General features: G+C 44.9%; 1 protein-coding gene across 1 annotated transcript; it reads left to right on the top strand.

The window, feature by feature from the left end:
• The first annotated feature begins 9529 nt into the window (after positions 1–9529).
• LOC123069861 (S-adenosylmethionine synthase 1) lies at positions 9530–12057 on the top strand. The gene is made up of 2 exons (XM_044492811.1): positions 9530–9804; positions 10511–12057. Exons 1-2 carry the CDS (start codon positions 9585–9587, stop codon positions 11728–11730), a joined length of 1440 nt encoding a protein of 479 aa, XP_044348746.1. The 5' UTR covers positions 9530–9584; the 3' UTR covers positions 11731–12057.
• Positions 12058–15021: the final 2964 nt, after the last annotated feature.

Raw genomic sequence — 15021 nt, 5'->3', positions numbered from 1 at the left:
ACCTCCATCATTGCATCGTGGTCGTCTCGCCAACTATTGCTTCTACAACTATCGCTACCGCATAGTGATAAAGTAAAGCAATTACATGGTGTATGCATTTCATACAATAAAGGGACAACCATAAGGCTCCAGTCGGTTGCCGTAAATTTTACAAAACATGATCATCTCATACAATAACGTATATCACATCATGTCTTGACCATATCACATCACAACATGCCCTACAAAAACAAGTTAGATGTCCTCTACTTTGTCGTTGCAAGTTTTACGTGGATGCTACGGGCTTCTGGCAAGAACTGTTCTTACCTACGGCACAAAAACCACAAGGGTGATTTATCAAGTTTGTTGTTTTAACCTTTAACAAGGATTGGCTGTAGTCAAATTCAATTCAACTAAAGTAGGAGAAACAGACACCCGCCAGCCACCTTTGTGCAAAACTAGTTGCATGTCTGTCGGTGGAACCGGTCTCATGAACGTGGTCATGTAAGGTTGGTCCGGGCCGCTTCATCCAACAATACCGCTGAGTCAAAATAAGACATTGGTGGTAAGCATGATGATCACTGCCCACAACTCTTTGTTCTACTCGTGCATATCATCTACGCATAGACCTGGCTCGGATGCCACTGATGGGGAACATAGCATGCAATTTCAAAAAAAATCCTATGCTCACGCAAGATCTATCTAGGAGATGCATAGCAACGAGAGGGGGAGAGTGTGTCTACGTACGCTCGTAGACCGAAAGCGTAAGCGTTTGACAACGTGGTTGATGTAGTCGAACTTCTTCTAGCTCCGATCGATCAAGTACCGAACGTACGACACCTTCGAGTTCTGCACACGTTCAGCTCGATGACATCTCTCGTCGTCTTGATCCAGCAAGGTGTCAAGGTAGTAGATGAGTTTCGTCAGCACTACAGCATGGTGATGGTGATGGTGAAGTGATCCGCGTAGGGCTTCGCCTAAGCACCGCAAGAATATGACTGGGGGTGTAAACTATGAAGGGGGGGCGCCGCACACGGCTAACAATTGACGTTGTGTATTCTAGGCGCCCCCATCCCCAAATATATATAGGTGGGAGGGGAGGAGAGGCAGCCAAGGGGCGCCCAAGTAGGATCTTAATCCTACTTGGGGTTTCCCAAGTGGCACCCCATTACCTTGTATAAATAAGGGGGAAGGAAAAATGGGGGAGAGGGGAGGAAGGGGGAGTCCTACTCCACACTTTCCTTGCCCTCTCCTCTTTCCTTCACGTCCTCATAGGGCTGGCCTGTATAGAGGTGCACCAGCCCCTTGTGGGCTGGTGTGTTCCCTCTCTTGGCCCATAAGGCCCATATCTTTGTCGGCGGTGCCCGGAACTCCTTTCCGGTGACCCGATAAGTACCCGGTACCCTCTGGAACACTTCCGGTGTCTGAATACCATCGTCCTATATATCAATCTTTACCTCTTGACCATTTTGAGACTCCTCGGCATGTCCGTGATCTCATCTGGGACTCCGAACAACATTCGGTAACCAAATCACATAACTCATATAATACAATATCGTCATCGAACGTTAAGCGTGCGGACCCTACAGGTTCGAGAAATATGTAGACATGACTGACACACCTCTCCGGTAAATAACCAATAACAGAACCTGGATGCTCATATTGGCTCTCACATATTCTATGAAGATCTTTATTGGTCGAACCGTTATGACAACATACGTTATTCCCTTTGTCATCGGTATGTTACTTGCCCGAGATTCGATTGTCGGTATCTTCATACCTAGTTCAATCTTGTTACCGGCAAGTCTCTTTACTCGTTCCGTAATACATCATCCTGCAACTAACTCATTAGTCACTTTGCTTTCAAGGATTCTTATGATGTGTGTTACCGAGAGGGCCTAGAGATACCTCTCCGATACTCAGAGTAACAAATCCTAATCTCGATCTATGCCAACCCAACAAACACCTTCGGAGATACTTGTAGAGCATCTTTATAATCACCCAGTTACGTTGTGACGTTTTATAGCTTACAAGGCATTCCTCTGGTTTTCGGAAGTTGCATAATCTCATAGTCAAAGGAATATGTATTTGACATGAAGAAAGCAATAGCAATAAAACTGAACGATCATAATGCTAAGCTAACAGCTGGGTCTTGTCCATCACATCATTCTCCTAATGATGTGATCCCATTCATCAAATGACAACACATGTCTATGGTTAGGAAACTTAACCATCTTTGATTAACGAGCTAGTCTAGTAGAGGCTTACTAGGGACACGGTGTTTTGTCTATGTATCCACACATGTATCAAGTTTCCAGTTAATACAATTCTAGATGGATAATAAAAATTTATCATGAAATAAGGAAATATAAAATAGCAACTTTATTATTGCCTCTAGGGCATATTTTCTTCAGGAAGATGGTCACAGAGAGGAGGGACATCAAGGCGATTTTGCAGACGAACACAGGGGCATGGGTATGGCTTACAGTCGCCAGACTTGGCCATGGAAGGAGGCTCGACCAGCGAAGCATTGTGAGGTTCCTTCGGCTAATTTTGAAGGCGAATTGGATCGGAGGTTGCGGGAGTCGGACGAAGGAAGCAAGAGGGGTCGTCTGGTGTCCATGGTTTGGGAAAGGGGGAAAGGATCGAGTGATGTGATTGGGAGTGGATCGGGCTATAGTATTCGGGACTAACATGACAGAGGAGAGAGATGACAGATGGAGCCTGCTTGTCAAGGACAGAGGAGCAACTGAGAGGCAAACAGGTGGGGCGATGTTGACGTCACGCCGATGTGCGTGCATGGGCGCAGCTGCCGACTATGGTGCGGCTATTGCTACTGTTGGGCTGGACCAGCCGGCCTGCGAGCTGCTGTGATGCGCGCTGCTGTGCTGAGTGGTGCATAGGGACAGGCCGCTCAAGCAAGCTAGGTATAGTTTAGGGATTTCCTACATTTATTTAATAGGTACAAAAATGATTGTAGCTCCAAAGATGATCCAAATCATTTTCTAAAAATACCAGAACATCCACACACAAAATATAGTCATATATGGCTTAGTGAACATTTTTCCAGTCTAAAATACGTATATAAAATACATATAACATTTTTGTAAACTTTACTTTGACATTTATGAATTGTTCCATGAAATATTTTTGAACTCCTGAGAAAATTCAAATAACATTTAGAACATATCCAACTCACTGATATTGAAGGAGTCATATTACCTTCTCTCACAATATTTAAATTTCTGTGTTAGAATTGTTTTAAATATTCAAAATCCAAATGGGAGAATATTCAATATTCACCAATATTATTCTTTGAGGAAGTCATGTCTTCCTCTCTCATAATTGGAAATATTTTGAATATTCAATAAATCCAAAATAAGACGCCAATGGAAAATTGGGAAAGTCCTTTTATTATCTCTTTATAAAATATTCATTTAACACCAAAAGTTTCAAATCCTAGTGAAAATTTACTAACAACAAGCAACACAAGCAAGTTTTAGATTAATCCTATTTAAATAATTAACGTTCCAAAATTGTAAATTTTGGGATGTTACAAATCTACCACCCTTAAAATGAATCTCGTCCTCGAGATTCGAAGAAGCTACAAAGAAAAGGTTAGGGTCAGGGTCTCCTTGAATATCCATTGATCATCCAAGAGTGTGGGGTGCTACCACCCTTATAATTAGAGCCACGAGTCTTCAAGAATCTTACTCCTTCGATGAAATTCTTCAAGTACACGCACTACACTCCTTCGAGGTCTTGAGGATCCTTTATCAAAAGAGCGGTCTTCCAAATACCGAGCCTCCATGGATGATAGGTCATACACAAATACTAAACAATATCGATACTCTCATGGGGGTCATCGAGAATACTACCATCGGGGTTCCTGTAGAAAACGATCTTGGCTTCTTCTCTCCGTGTAACCTACTATTGGCAACGGGTGCCTTCTACAAGGGTTATGTGTGCTACCATTCTATGGTTTAGGCTTAACAACGTCGTGTCTCTACTATAGGTAAGTCACTCCAGATTTACCATCCACATAGCATGAGCGAATAATAAGAGTAAGTCGGTATGGTGATCAATCCATTCCGCACCCATATCATTACCTTGTATATGCTTTAAAAAATCTCACATTCTAACACTCGGGCATCCTCATGAGCATTGCAGAAATTTATCTTGTTCATGAACTTGGTCGGATAATTCCATTTTTTCTGCATGCCAAAAAACTATCGTGCCTTTCAACTCTCAGGGTTGCTCAACTTCTATAAGACGTCTTCTGATGAAATGTAGCTTCCTCCAGGGTTCTTCCTTTAGAAAGATTGTTCTTGCTTCCTGGTGGATCCATGCGCTTGTGGTTTAGCTTGAACTCATCCCTAGGTTGCATCCATCTTCACTCCATTCATGGGATTTTCAAGCAATGTAGTAACTCCTTTGGTGCGGGTCTTGGGTTTAGAAGAGATAGATTGGAGAAAGAGATAGATATACCCATACAAACATCACTCTTTGTTTTTAAAATAAGTTTTGACATGCGCTGCCAGTAAAACAAACACAATGATAGCTCACAAAACACATCTAGCGATATATGCATATAGAAATCTTGTATCCTTAAAGTCTTAAATGTTTGTAGCTTTTGTCTTGCATCAATGAAGAAATCTTCATGGCACCAAGTCTTCTCATAGTTTGCTATTCTTGAATCTTGAGGCATATACTAAAAAGATAGGGGTCTAAACATCACAAACTTATTCTACTTGCAAAATAAATCACAGAGCACATCACACAACATCAATCAATAAAAATCACAAAATTCACACCACACAAGAAAAACCTATAGTTAAGGGCATATCCACATGAGATATGATCTAATCACACTACCAGTGAATCATTTATCGAACTTCAATAAGTAGTGGTGGTCTGCATCTAAGCTTTGCCCATCTCATCTAAATTAACCATGAAGATCATCTAGTAATCTATAAGTTAGTCCTTCTTGAGTCGCGTAAAAATACTTCTTCCTTGAATTCCCAAGCATTACATAGTCAGTGGCACGGGCCAATGGGGTTACTGTACGATGGCCATTTACATTAAAACTAGAGAAGAAGCTTTAGAAGATGAATAATAGACTAGAACTATGAGTAGAGATAGTAAGAAATCAAGAAGTGATAAAATAATTTGTTCCTATGGTTTTTTCCTACTCCATTCTAAGGGTTACAACCTACAGTCAACATAGGCTCTGATACCATCTGTAACGACCGAACCTGAAAAGATTCAAGTCTCTATGCTTACTGTGCTAGTCCCTGGATCAATAGCTATCACACACAATACAAGATGTAATATCAAGAATAAACCACATGTCATAATATTACATCGTAGATCCATAATTTAATATAATACATACCTACATAGCTCAAGCTAGCATACAAACAAAATGCAACAGAAAAGCAAATAAAATCTCCATGAAGTCCATCAACACCACAGGCAGATGTCGAGTATAGACATCGTAACCCTACATCATATCACTCACTCGTCGTATAAAATCTGCAACATGAAACGTTGCAGCCGCAAAGGGTTAATACATTGAATGTATTGGCAAGTCATGCAGGAATTATATAACAGACCTACATGTATACGCAAGGTATATCAAGAGATAGTGTAGTGGTTGTTTTGCAGAAAGCTCATTTTTCCGTAATAGCTACATGATAGTCAAATTTTATATATGTCTAGCTAAAATTAAATACATACAGTTGAATTGGGCAATCCAATTCCAACCTATCCCCATTATTAACTTTCCCACACAATTTTTATTAAGGTGTCATCAGTCAAGATCATCCAACAACCGTAATGGCATAATCGCTCAAATTTGTCCATAACCGAGGACACAGCAAATCATGATTAGTTTTTATACTGTAGAGGTCTGCACACTTTACCCACCGGACTCAACCCAAAAGATTGATACAAAGTCTTTCAGAAGCAGTCGCCTAGTCCCACAGGAGGCACATCCCAACCGGGTAAGGTTTCCACAACTGATCAACTAAGCCAGAGCCCATATTAGCCAGTGGTTGTACATGGAAGCTACTAGTCAGTAAGTCTGTCTAATCATTTTGAGCCTAGACGACACCCACTTACATTCAGAAGGTATAAATCATGATATTCTTGAAACCACCCAGCAACACCATTCGGGCGCACTTAGTCATGTTCCATGTCCTTAGAAAAGGAACAAGAAATTCCATGATGCAACCCCCCTCCAGAGGTGAATTATATATTATGTTTTTACTCAAGTTATATTATATATAGTCCTCACATAATCTCGATGCATACACGAACCAATCCTCGTCTACATAGCATAGCAAGAATACACTACCACGATCTACAATAAGGCATTACTAAGCTGAAACTCAGTAGCAATAGCATACTACCATAATATTCCTACACATGCATAATATGCTATTGTGATATAGAACTACACGCATAGAAAAACAATAGGTTGTGGTATGATCAAGATGTAACTTGCCTGGTACGTTGGATGAAGATTGTCGCACTCCAAATTCCTGATAATTCTACTCGTCACGCTCCGAGCAATCTATCGCAAATGAAAGAATCCAAATAAATAACCACACCATATAGAAGAACAAAAAGAACAACAAAAGAAATATGGCAAGGTTGAACAACACCAATAAATATAGGCTTAAAGTATAACATAGGTTGTTTATGTTCTATAATGTGACAGGTGAAGAAGTCAACTCCAAAGAATCAATTGATAAAGATTGCTATATAGGGTTATATTTGAGACAATATGGAATCAACTTAAAATTATAGGGACAATAACATAAATGTTGTATGACATATTGAGTATGACATAAGAATTAATTGGCAAAAAGTAATTAATCGAATAGGAGCTATATGACCAAAGTTATGGTGAATTCAAGTTCAAATTGAATATTTAAAATTCAAATATGTCAAAAGTATTTGAATCTAGAGTATACATGACATAAATAGCAAGCATATGGTATAAAGGTCAGACGCAAAAGGAATTAATTTTTTTAGAGAAACAGTTTGAAAGATATGACCTCCGGATGGTTGAACCAAAATTCAAACAAATTCAAATTTGAAATGCACAAAGGTGTGAATATTGGTTCTGCCATATTCTTATGGTCATTGTGATTACATAGGAAAAATAATCACCTAAATTGGGTATATAGATTAAAAATATAGCTAGTTGAAAATTGGGTGAAAATCTGTCCAAAACGTATTTTGAACTGCGGCTACTATAGCATGTGGCCACGTGTCGCACTAGGATTGGTTGGAAGGGGTTTCCTGCGTGCGCGTGCTCACCAGCAGGGGAAAACGGTGGCAATGCTCCTCTGGTGGCTCTCCGGCGAATATGAGGTGACGGGAGGATGCAGCTTGTGATGGTGGCTTCAACGGAGATGGGTGGGTCCTCTGCTGGCGCTGCAGTGGAGTTGGAGCTCCCGCAAGATCGGGCGGCCCTGGGGAGCCTAGATCCTTGCGTCTGTGTAGGGGAAGATGGTCAGGGAGAGGCGGGACATCAAGGCGATTCTATAGACGAACAGAGGGACATGGGTGTGGCTTACTATCGCCAGACTTGGCCGTGGAAGGAGGCTCGGCTGGCGGAGCACTATGAGGTCGGTGTGGTTGATTTTGAAGGCGACTTGAGTCGGAGGTTGTGGGAATCGGACGAGGGAAGCGAGAGGGGTCGCCTGGTGTCCACAGTTTGGGAAAGGGGTGAAGGATCGAGCGATGCGATTGGTATTGGATCAGGCTACAGTATTCGGGACGAACACGACAGAGGGGACAGATGACAGATGGGGCCCGCTGTCATGGACAGAGGAGCAACTGAGAGGCAGAAAGGTGGGGCGATGCTGACGTCGCACTGATGCGCGTGCGCGGCTACCGACTGTGCTGCGTCTATTGCTGTTGTTGGGCTGGACCGGCTGGCCTGCTAGCGGCTGCGCTGCGCGCTGCTTTGCTGAGCAGCGGATAGGGACAGGCCGCTCGGGCGAGCTAGGTATAGGTTTAGGGATTTCCTATATTTATTTTACAGGTACAGAAATGATTGCAACTCCAAAGATGATCCAAATCACTTCCTAAAAATACCAGAACATCCAAAAAATAATATAGTCATATATAGCTTAGTGAACATTTTTCTAGTCCAAAATACTTATATAAAATACATATAATATTTTTATAAACTTTACTTTGACACTTATAAATTGTTCCACGAAATATTTTTGAACTCCTGAGAAAATTCAAATAACATTTAAAACATATCCGACTCATCAATATTGAAGGACTAATATTACCTTCTCTCATAATATTTAAACTTCCGAGTCAGAATTGTTTTAAATATTCAAAATCCAAATGGGGGAATATTCAATTATTCACCAATATTATTCTTTGAGGAAGTCATGTCATCCTCTCTCATAATTGGATTTTTTTGAATATTCAATAAATCCAAAATGAGACGCCGATGGAAAATTGGGAAAGTCCTTTTATTCCCTCTCTATAAAATATTCATTTAACACCAAAAGTTTCAAATCCTAGTCAAAATTTACTAACAACAAGTAACACAAGCAAGTTTTAAATTAATCCTATTTAAGTAATTAACACTCAAAAATTGTAAATTTTGGGATGTTACAACAGGATAGAAATATTGTAGGAACAGAAACTTCATAGGAAGTGAGATGACATGCATCTCAATTCCTATAAAAAAAGAAAAGAGATGTCATTTAAGACATGGGATAGGAATTTTTTTCATTGAGTCTATGTTAATGTTTTTTTCCTTTGAAATGTGAAGAATTGGATCCTACTCTACATAGAAATAAGAATCCATTCCTACAAACCAAAGGGCTTTATAGGAACTTTTATTTGAATATGAAATTCCTATAAGATTCCTACAAACGAAAGAAGGCCCTTCTCTTGCAACCTCAGCTAAATTTCATTGCTCCCTGTCCATCGCCTATTTATTATTTTTCCGCATTAGCCTATGTGTTGACCCTAACCCCCCCCCCCTCCCCCCCCCAAGACTGTCTGTTGTTGTGAAGACGAAGCCGCAATGAGGGCCGATGGTATACGATGGCGCGTGACAGATGGCTCGTTCGGTGATCCCCGTGACGCCACCCCGGCCTAGTTTCCTTGGTAGTTCATCGTCGGAGTCGGAGTTGCGCTGCCTAATACAGATTGTATGGAGTGTTGTGCTGCAGCTATTAGGGTTGTTGTTTTTCTTTTCTTTTTTCCTTGACCTTCAGATCCTCTAGTTCTAGGACCTTCATCACCTTATTATTTTCTGCTGCTTCCTACTACTTTCTCCGTCCCAAAATTCTTGTCATAGATTTTTCTAGATACGGAGGAAGTATTATTAATGAATTTTAAAAAAAAAACTAACCCTCGCGAGCCGAGACACTGGGTTTGGTGAAAAAACACCTCACATCACATCACACAACACAAATCGGCAAAGTAAAGAAGGTTTTCTTTCAGATGTTTGGTGAGGCGGGGCCACAACGTGGGGTTGTTGGCAACGGGGTTGGTGAGGAGGAGGACAGCGCGGGTGGGGAAGGTCGAGCCGGTCAGCGACACAGCACTCACTGGCTATGCGGTCCTCACGTGCATTCTCCCTACCACGCTCGCCGAAATACTTTTCGCACGCACCACCTCGCACACCCGCACGGGCCCATCCTCTCCAACCATCCTCCTCCCCGATCCGCACCCGACGCATCTGCTGCTATAAAAACTACGTGCATACCCCCGTAACCGCTTCATCCCTCTCTACTTCCCGATCAAACGCGGCGGCGGCAGCAGCGGCAGCGCAAGGTGAGCCCTTCCCACCCTACCCAATTACTGCGCGTCTCTCTCTCTCTTGCCCTCTCTTCTGCTGGATCTGCACGTATAGGATTTGAGATCTCTTGCTTTGTGCGGGAAGAGGCAGGAGGGTGGCTGAAAAGAGGGGTAATGGTGATTTTCGGCGTAGATCTGGTTTCACGGCGTTCCGTTTTGTATCTTTGTTGCGGTTCTCGCCTATCAATGGATAAACTGGGAATAGTCTTGCTTTTGTTAGTTTCATGAGATTCTACGGCCGGTTAGAAATTCGGGGACGTCAGAGTTCATCAGGGGAGTGGACAATTGGATCTTTTTGTTCTTTTCTCATGTCTCTTTTTTTAAACAAATAATAATATATCGTATGGATCTAGTTGCCTGCACAAAAGATCCGCCTTTTTTAGTGTGTAGATTACTTGTCGGTCATGCGATGGGCTTATAGATCTCGGCTATGTTTTTATTCATTTTTAAATCTCTTCATCGAGTAGACCAATTGTAATTTTCGCTGATATATCTCTTTAATTGAGCGTAATCAGGTAGCTTTCACTTCGACTGATGTAAGCGTATAAATAATCAATTGCTACTATCGAAAGTTCTGCTGTGAAGAAACAAATACTTCCATTTAGATTTAGCATTTTGTGGGCATCTACAAATTTGCTGTGGAGTTCTAAATCTAATTCACCACTTGTTTTTGCATTCGCAGAGGTAGATTGGAGTATCACCACCACCGCGCAAGAAATGGCGACCGAGACTTTCCTCTTCACCTCTGAGTCTGTGAACGAGGGCCACCCTGACAAGCTCTGCGACCAGGTCTCCGACGCTGTGCTTGACGCGTGCCTCGCCCAAGACGCTGACAGCAAGGTTGCCTGTGAGACATGCACCAAGACCAACATGGTCATGGTTTTTGGTGAGATCACCACCAAGGCCACTGTTGACTATGAGAAGATTGTGCGTGACACCTGCCGCAACATTGGCTTCATCTCTGATGATGTTGGCCTTGATGCTGACCGGTGCAAGGTGCTTGTCAACATAGAGCAGCAGTCTCCTGACATTGCCCAGGGTGTGCACGGACATTTCACCAAGCGCCCTGAGGATATTGGTGCTGGTGACCAGGGTATCATGTTTGGCTATGCCACCGATGAGACCCCTGAGCTCATGCCCCTCAGCCATGTGCTTGCCACCAAGCTGGGTGCCCGCCTCACTGAAGTCCGCAAGAATGGCACTTGTGCCTGGCTAAGGCCTGATGGCAAAACCCAGGTCACGGTTGAATACCTCAACGAGGGAGGTGCCATGGTTCCTGTACGTGTGCACACTGTTCTGATCTCCACCCAGCATGATGAGACTGTCACCAATGATGAGATTGCTGCGGACCTCAAGGAGCATGTCATCAAGCCGGTGATCCCTGAGAAGTACCTGGACGAGAAGACCATATTCCACTTGAATCCATCAGGCCGCTTTGTCATTGGTGGCCCTCATGGTGATGCTGGTCTTACTGGTCGCAAGATCATCATCGACACCTATGGTGGCTGGGGAGCACACGGAGGTGGTGCTTTCTCCGGCAAGGACCCAACTAAGGTTGACCGCAGTGGCGCCTACATTGCCAGGCAGGCTGCCAAGAGCATCATTGCTAGCGGTCTTGCACGCCGCTGCATTGTTCAGATCTCCTACGCCATTGGTGTGCCTGAGCCCTTATCTGTCTTCGTTGACTCTTATGGTACTGGCAAGATCCCCGATAAGGAGATCCTCAAGATTGTGAAGGAGAACTTTGACTTCAGGCCTGGGATGATCAGCATCAACCTTGACTTGAAGAAGGGTGGCAACAGATTCATCAAGACGGCTGCTTATGGCCACTTTGGCCGTGAGGATGCTGACTTCACCTGGGAGGTTGTGAAGCCCCTCAAGTTTGACAAGGCCTCTGCTTGAGACGTGGGTATGAAGGAGTCTATCATTACTGCTGCTGCCGCTGGTGGTTGTATCTTGGATAATTGAATTCCTTCTCTTTAGAAGGAAGCAGGGTTTCAACATCGCCGTGGACACGCTGAATTGGCGTCTAGTGATTGGTATTTTGGTATGGCATACAGAAATATGTGCTGAGTTAATACTAGTCGGGTCTTTTGATGTCTTCTGTGCTTTGTTTTTGCTTTTTGAGTCTACTGAAACCGCAGTACTTGTGCGGTTTCCTCTATCCAGTTATTTTTTAGTACTGCATCTGTAAAACCATATGTGATCCTAGTACCCTGTTCTTCCCAATTCTCGATGCTTGGTGCAGTCTTAACCTTTTCGATATTCAGTTTGAGCGATAAGGTAGTGCGGTTTTTGTCAGTGCAGGTTTGGCAATTACTCATCTTCGCTACCCTGTTCTTTCCAATTCACGATTCTTGTTGCAGTCTAAGAGCAACTTCCTTTTTTGTCTGTTTGGGTCGGCCGCACGCACCGCGTTTGCTTTGTTTTAGATTTGGGTTAGTATTGTGCCCAACACGCCGACCCATTTCATGTCTGTACGTAATTTTATAAAAAGGCCCGCGGCCATAGATCATGTCAGTAGCCATGTCGTCGTCCGAAACTCATACCGGCATCATGCTAGCGCCGGCATACAATGCCAGCTTAAGAAAAAACACCACACAGTTCATGCTAGCGCACTCGTCAGCGGCCGACACACATGTCAGCACATAAAAAGAGGTGGGACTTGAGTTCGACCATGTCATCGTGGCCTCGTGGTCATGCCAGCACACCTGCCGGCATACAGAAAAAGGATGGCGCTCGCCGTCATAGATCACTCATCGTCGAACTTGAGCATGTCGGCTTGCATCTTCTCAAACCACGGCCTCTTCCTTGGCGACACGGTGTTGAGATCCACCATCATGATCTTCACCCCGGTCATCATGCTCGCGAGAGCCACTTCTTTCGCCTTGGTCTTGGCGTTGTCGGCCTCGATCTCTAGCATCTTGGCTTGCTTCACTGCCTCCATCTCAAGCATCTTGGCTTTCTTCTCCACATCCATCTCAAGCCTCCTCCTTTCGATCTCCGTGAAGGCGTTTATTTGTTCTTCTTTGTATCGGCGCTCCTCGTCCCTTGAGTCCTTCTTTCTCATCATACCCTCCACGCTTGCGATCATGGCGTTCGACGCCGCATCCCGCTTGTCCTCCTTGGAGGTGGTCTCCCCGCGGCTGTGCCTTCTCGTCGTCCCCAACCTCCTTCACGGCTTGCTTCTCCCCACGCGACTTGAGGGCGGCATATTGCGCCTTGAGCTTCTCCTCGTCTTTAATGACCCTAAAGCAATGGGAGAGGTTGAAACACTTGCCATTGTGTTGGACCTTGAATGCCTCCAAAGCTTGAAATGCCTACAAATGTATTTAATGCAAGCATGTTGACAAATAGTATGCAAATGAACACGCAAGTATAAACGGAATGACACAAAAGAGGACGGCTTGCTAGCATACCATGTCTTGCATGTCGATGCCCCTTACCGGGAGGGCCTTGACGATCTCAAGAGTGGCACAAAACTTGTTGCACTCTTGTTGGATCACCCTTCATCGCTTCGAAATGGACACCCACCCGCACGTGCTTACTACTCCATCCGTCTCAAAATAAGTGTCTTAACTTTAGTACAATTTTACAGTAACGCTAGTACAAAGTTGAGACACTTATTTTGGGACGGAGGGAGTATTTGGTACGGCGGAAATTTCTCGCGCTCATGGAACTCACAGTGGACACGAATCCAAAAGGTTGATGCCTTTTGTTCAGCGCCCGTCTTGGGGTCTTACGCAATGTCTCTCCAACACTCACAAAGAAGTTTGTCCTCGGCCGTCGTGTATGCCTTGGTCTGCTTGCTCTTTCTCTTCGGCTTTGCCCCGGCGGTTTGATTGGCGAGCTCGTCCTCGAACAAAGGCTCCCCTTCGAAGTCGCACTCGTCCTCTTCCTATTGCCCGTAGTCCTCTAGAAACTCGTGCTCAAGTGGGAAGCCGTCCAGGTCCAGGCCGACCTGATCATGCATGAAGGTCGCCTGATCTTGATCAAAGGTGGACGGCGTGAACGCCCCTCGGCCGTCCTGGCTTTGCATCTCGTTAGGATCGTAGCCAGCGCCAGCGGCACCGCCAGCGGCCGGCGCACCACCCTCGAAGATGATGTTATGCATGTAGTCGTTGTCACCCGAGGCCGGCATTCCGTCGAACAGGTTGCGTGCGCCCGACAGGACGTCGGTTGGCATGTGCCGTGCGCGTTTCCTCACGCCTCTGGATGACGAGCCACCGCCCATCGGTGTGGCGTTGAGGTCGATGGGTGTGGGCGCGGGCCTGGAAGGCGCCACCATGCTCACCTCGGGCGAGCACTCCTCGGAGAGGCAGGAGGTCTGTGGGTAGACGTGGAAGCCGGACATCGGGTGCAAGCCGATGCACGGGGCGAGTCGGACAGCACCATCAAAGGGAACGCGGATGAGCCGGTGCTGGCCGCGGCCACGGCGGTGTTGACGAGGCCGTGCTGGCTAGGATTTAACCCTAGCATATATAGCGCCTCCCTCGTTGTCGCCGTGACGCGGGCGTTGGTGACCTCCTGCTAGGCGGCAGCGGCGACGGCGGTTGATGATGTTATGTACCTAGGGTAGGGTCATGGACCTATCTAGGATACCATACCAAAGGACATCCTTAGACGAAGCTACCTTTCAGTCGACCAAGAGGGACTTCACTCGACGAACTCAAGGACACTCGACGACGAAGATAGCCACTCGACCATGAAGCTAACCACTCGACGGCCAGGAGACCTAAAGTCACTCAGCACGCAACGGTCTGTCATTAAGTAGCTTTAATAGTCTTCATAGCACTTTATGAGGGCGCTACCAGTAACCCCATGTCTTAATGTACTTTAAACCCTGCATAACTAAGGCCCGGAGGGGTCTGGCGAACTCTATATAAGCCACCCCCCTCCTCAGTGTAGAGGGTTCGCACCCCTGTAACTCATATACACATAAACCAGTCGACCGCCTCCGGGCTCCGATACGTAGGGCTATTACTTCCTTAGAGAAGGGCCTGAACTCGTTAAACACTCGTGTGTACAACTACTCCATAGCTAGGATCTTGCCTCTCCATACCTACCCCCCATTCTACTGTCAGACTTAGAACCACGACAGTTGGCGCCCACCGTGGGGCAGGTGTCTTAGCGACTTTTTGGAGAAGTTGCAATTTGTCCGATTGCCTTCATCATGGTTTCCGGCGGAGCTCT

The sequence above is a fragment of the Triticum aestivum genome, chromosome 3B, assembly GCF_018294505.1.
Source record: "Triticum aestivum cultivar Chinese Spring chromosome 3B, IWGSC CS RefSeq v2.1, whole genome shotgun sequence".
In the NCBI taxonomy this organism is placed as follows: domain Eukaryota; kingdom Viridiplantae; phylum Streptophyta; class Magnoliopsida; order Poales; family Poaceae; genus Triticum; species Triticum aestivum.
This window is presented reverse-complemented; position numbering and strand designations above follow the sequence as displayed.

Coding starts and splice junctions, on each gene's coding strand:
- LOC123069861 (XM_044492811.1), top strand. CDS start 9,585: ATGCGGTCCTCACGTGCATTCTCCCTACCACGCTCGCCGAAATACTTT. Junction 9,805..10,510: donor GGCAGCAGCGGCAGCGCAAG/GTGAGCCCTTCC, acceptor TTGCATTCGCAG/AGGTAGATTGGAGTATCACC.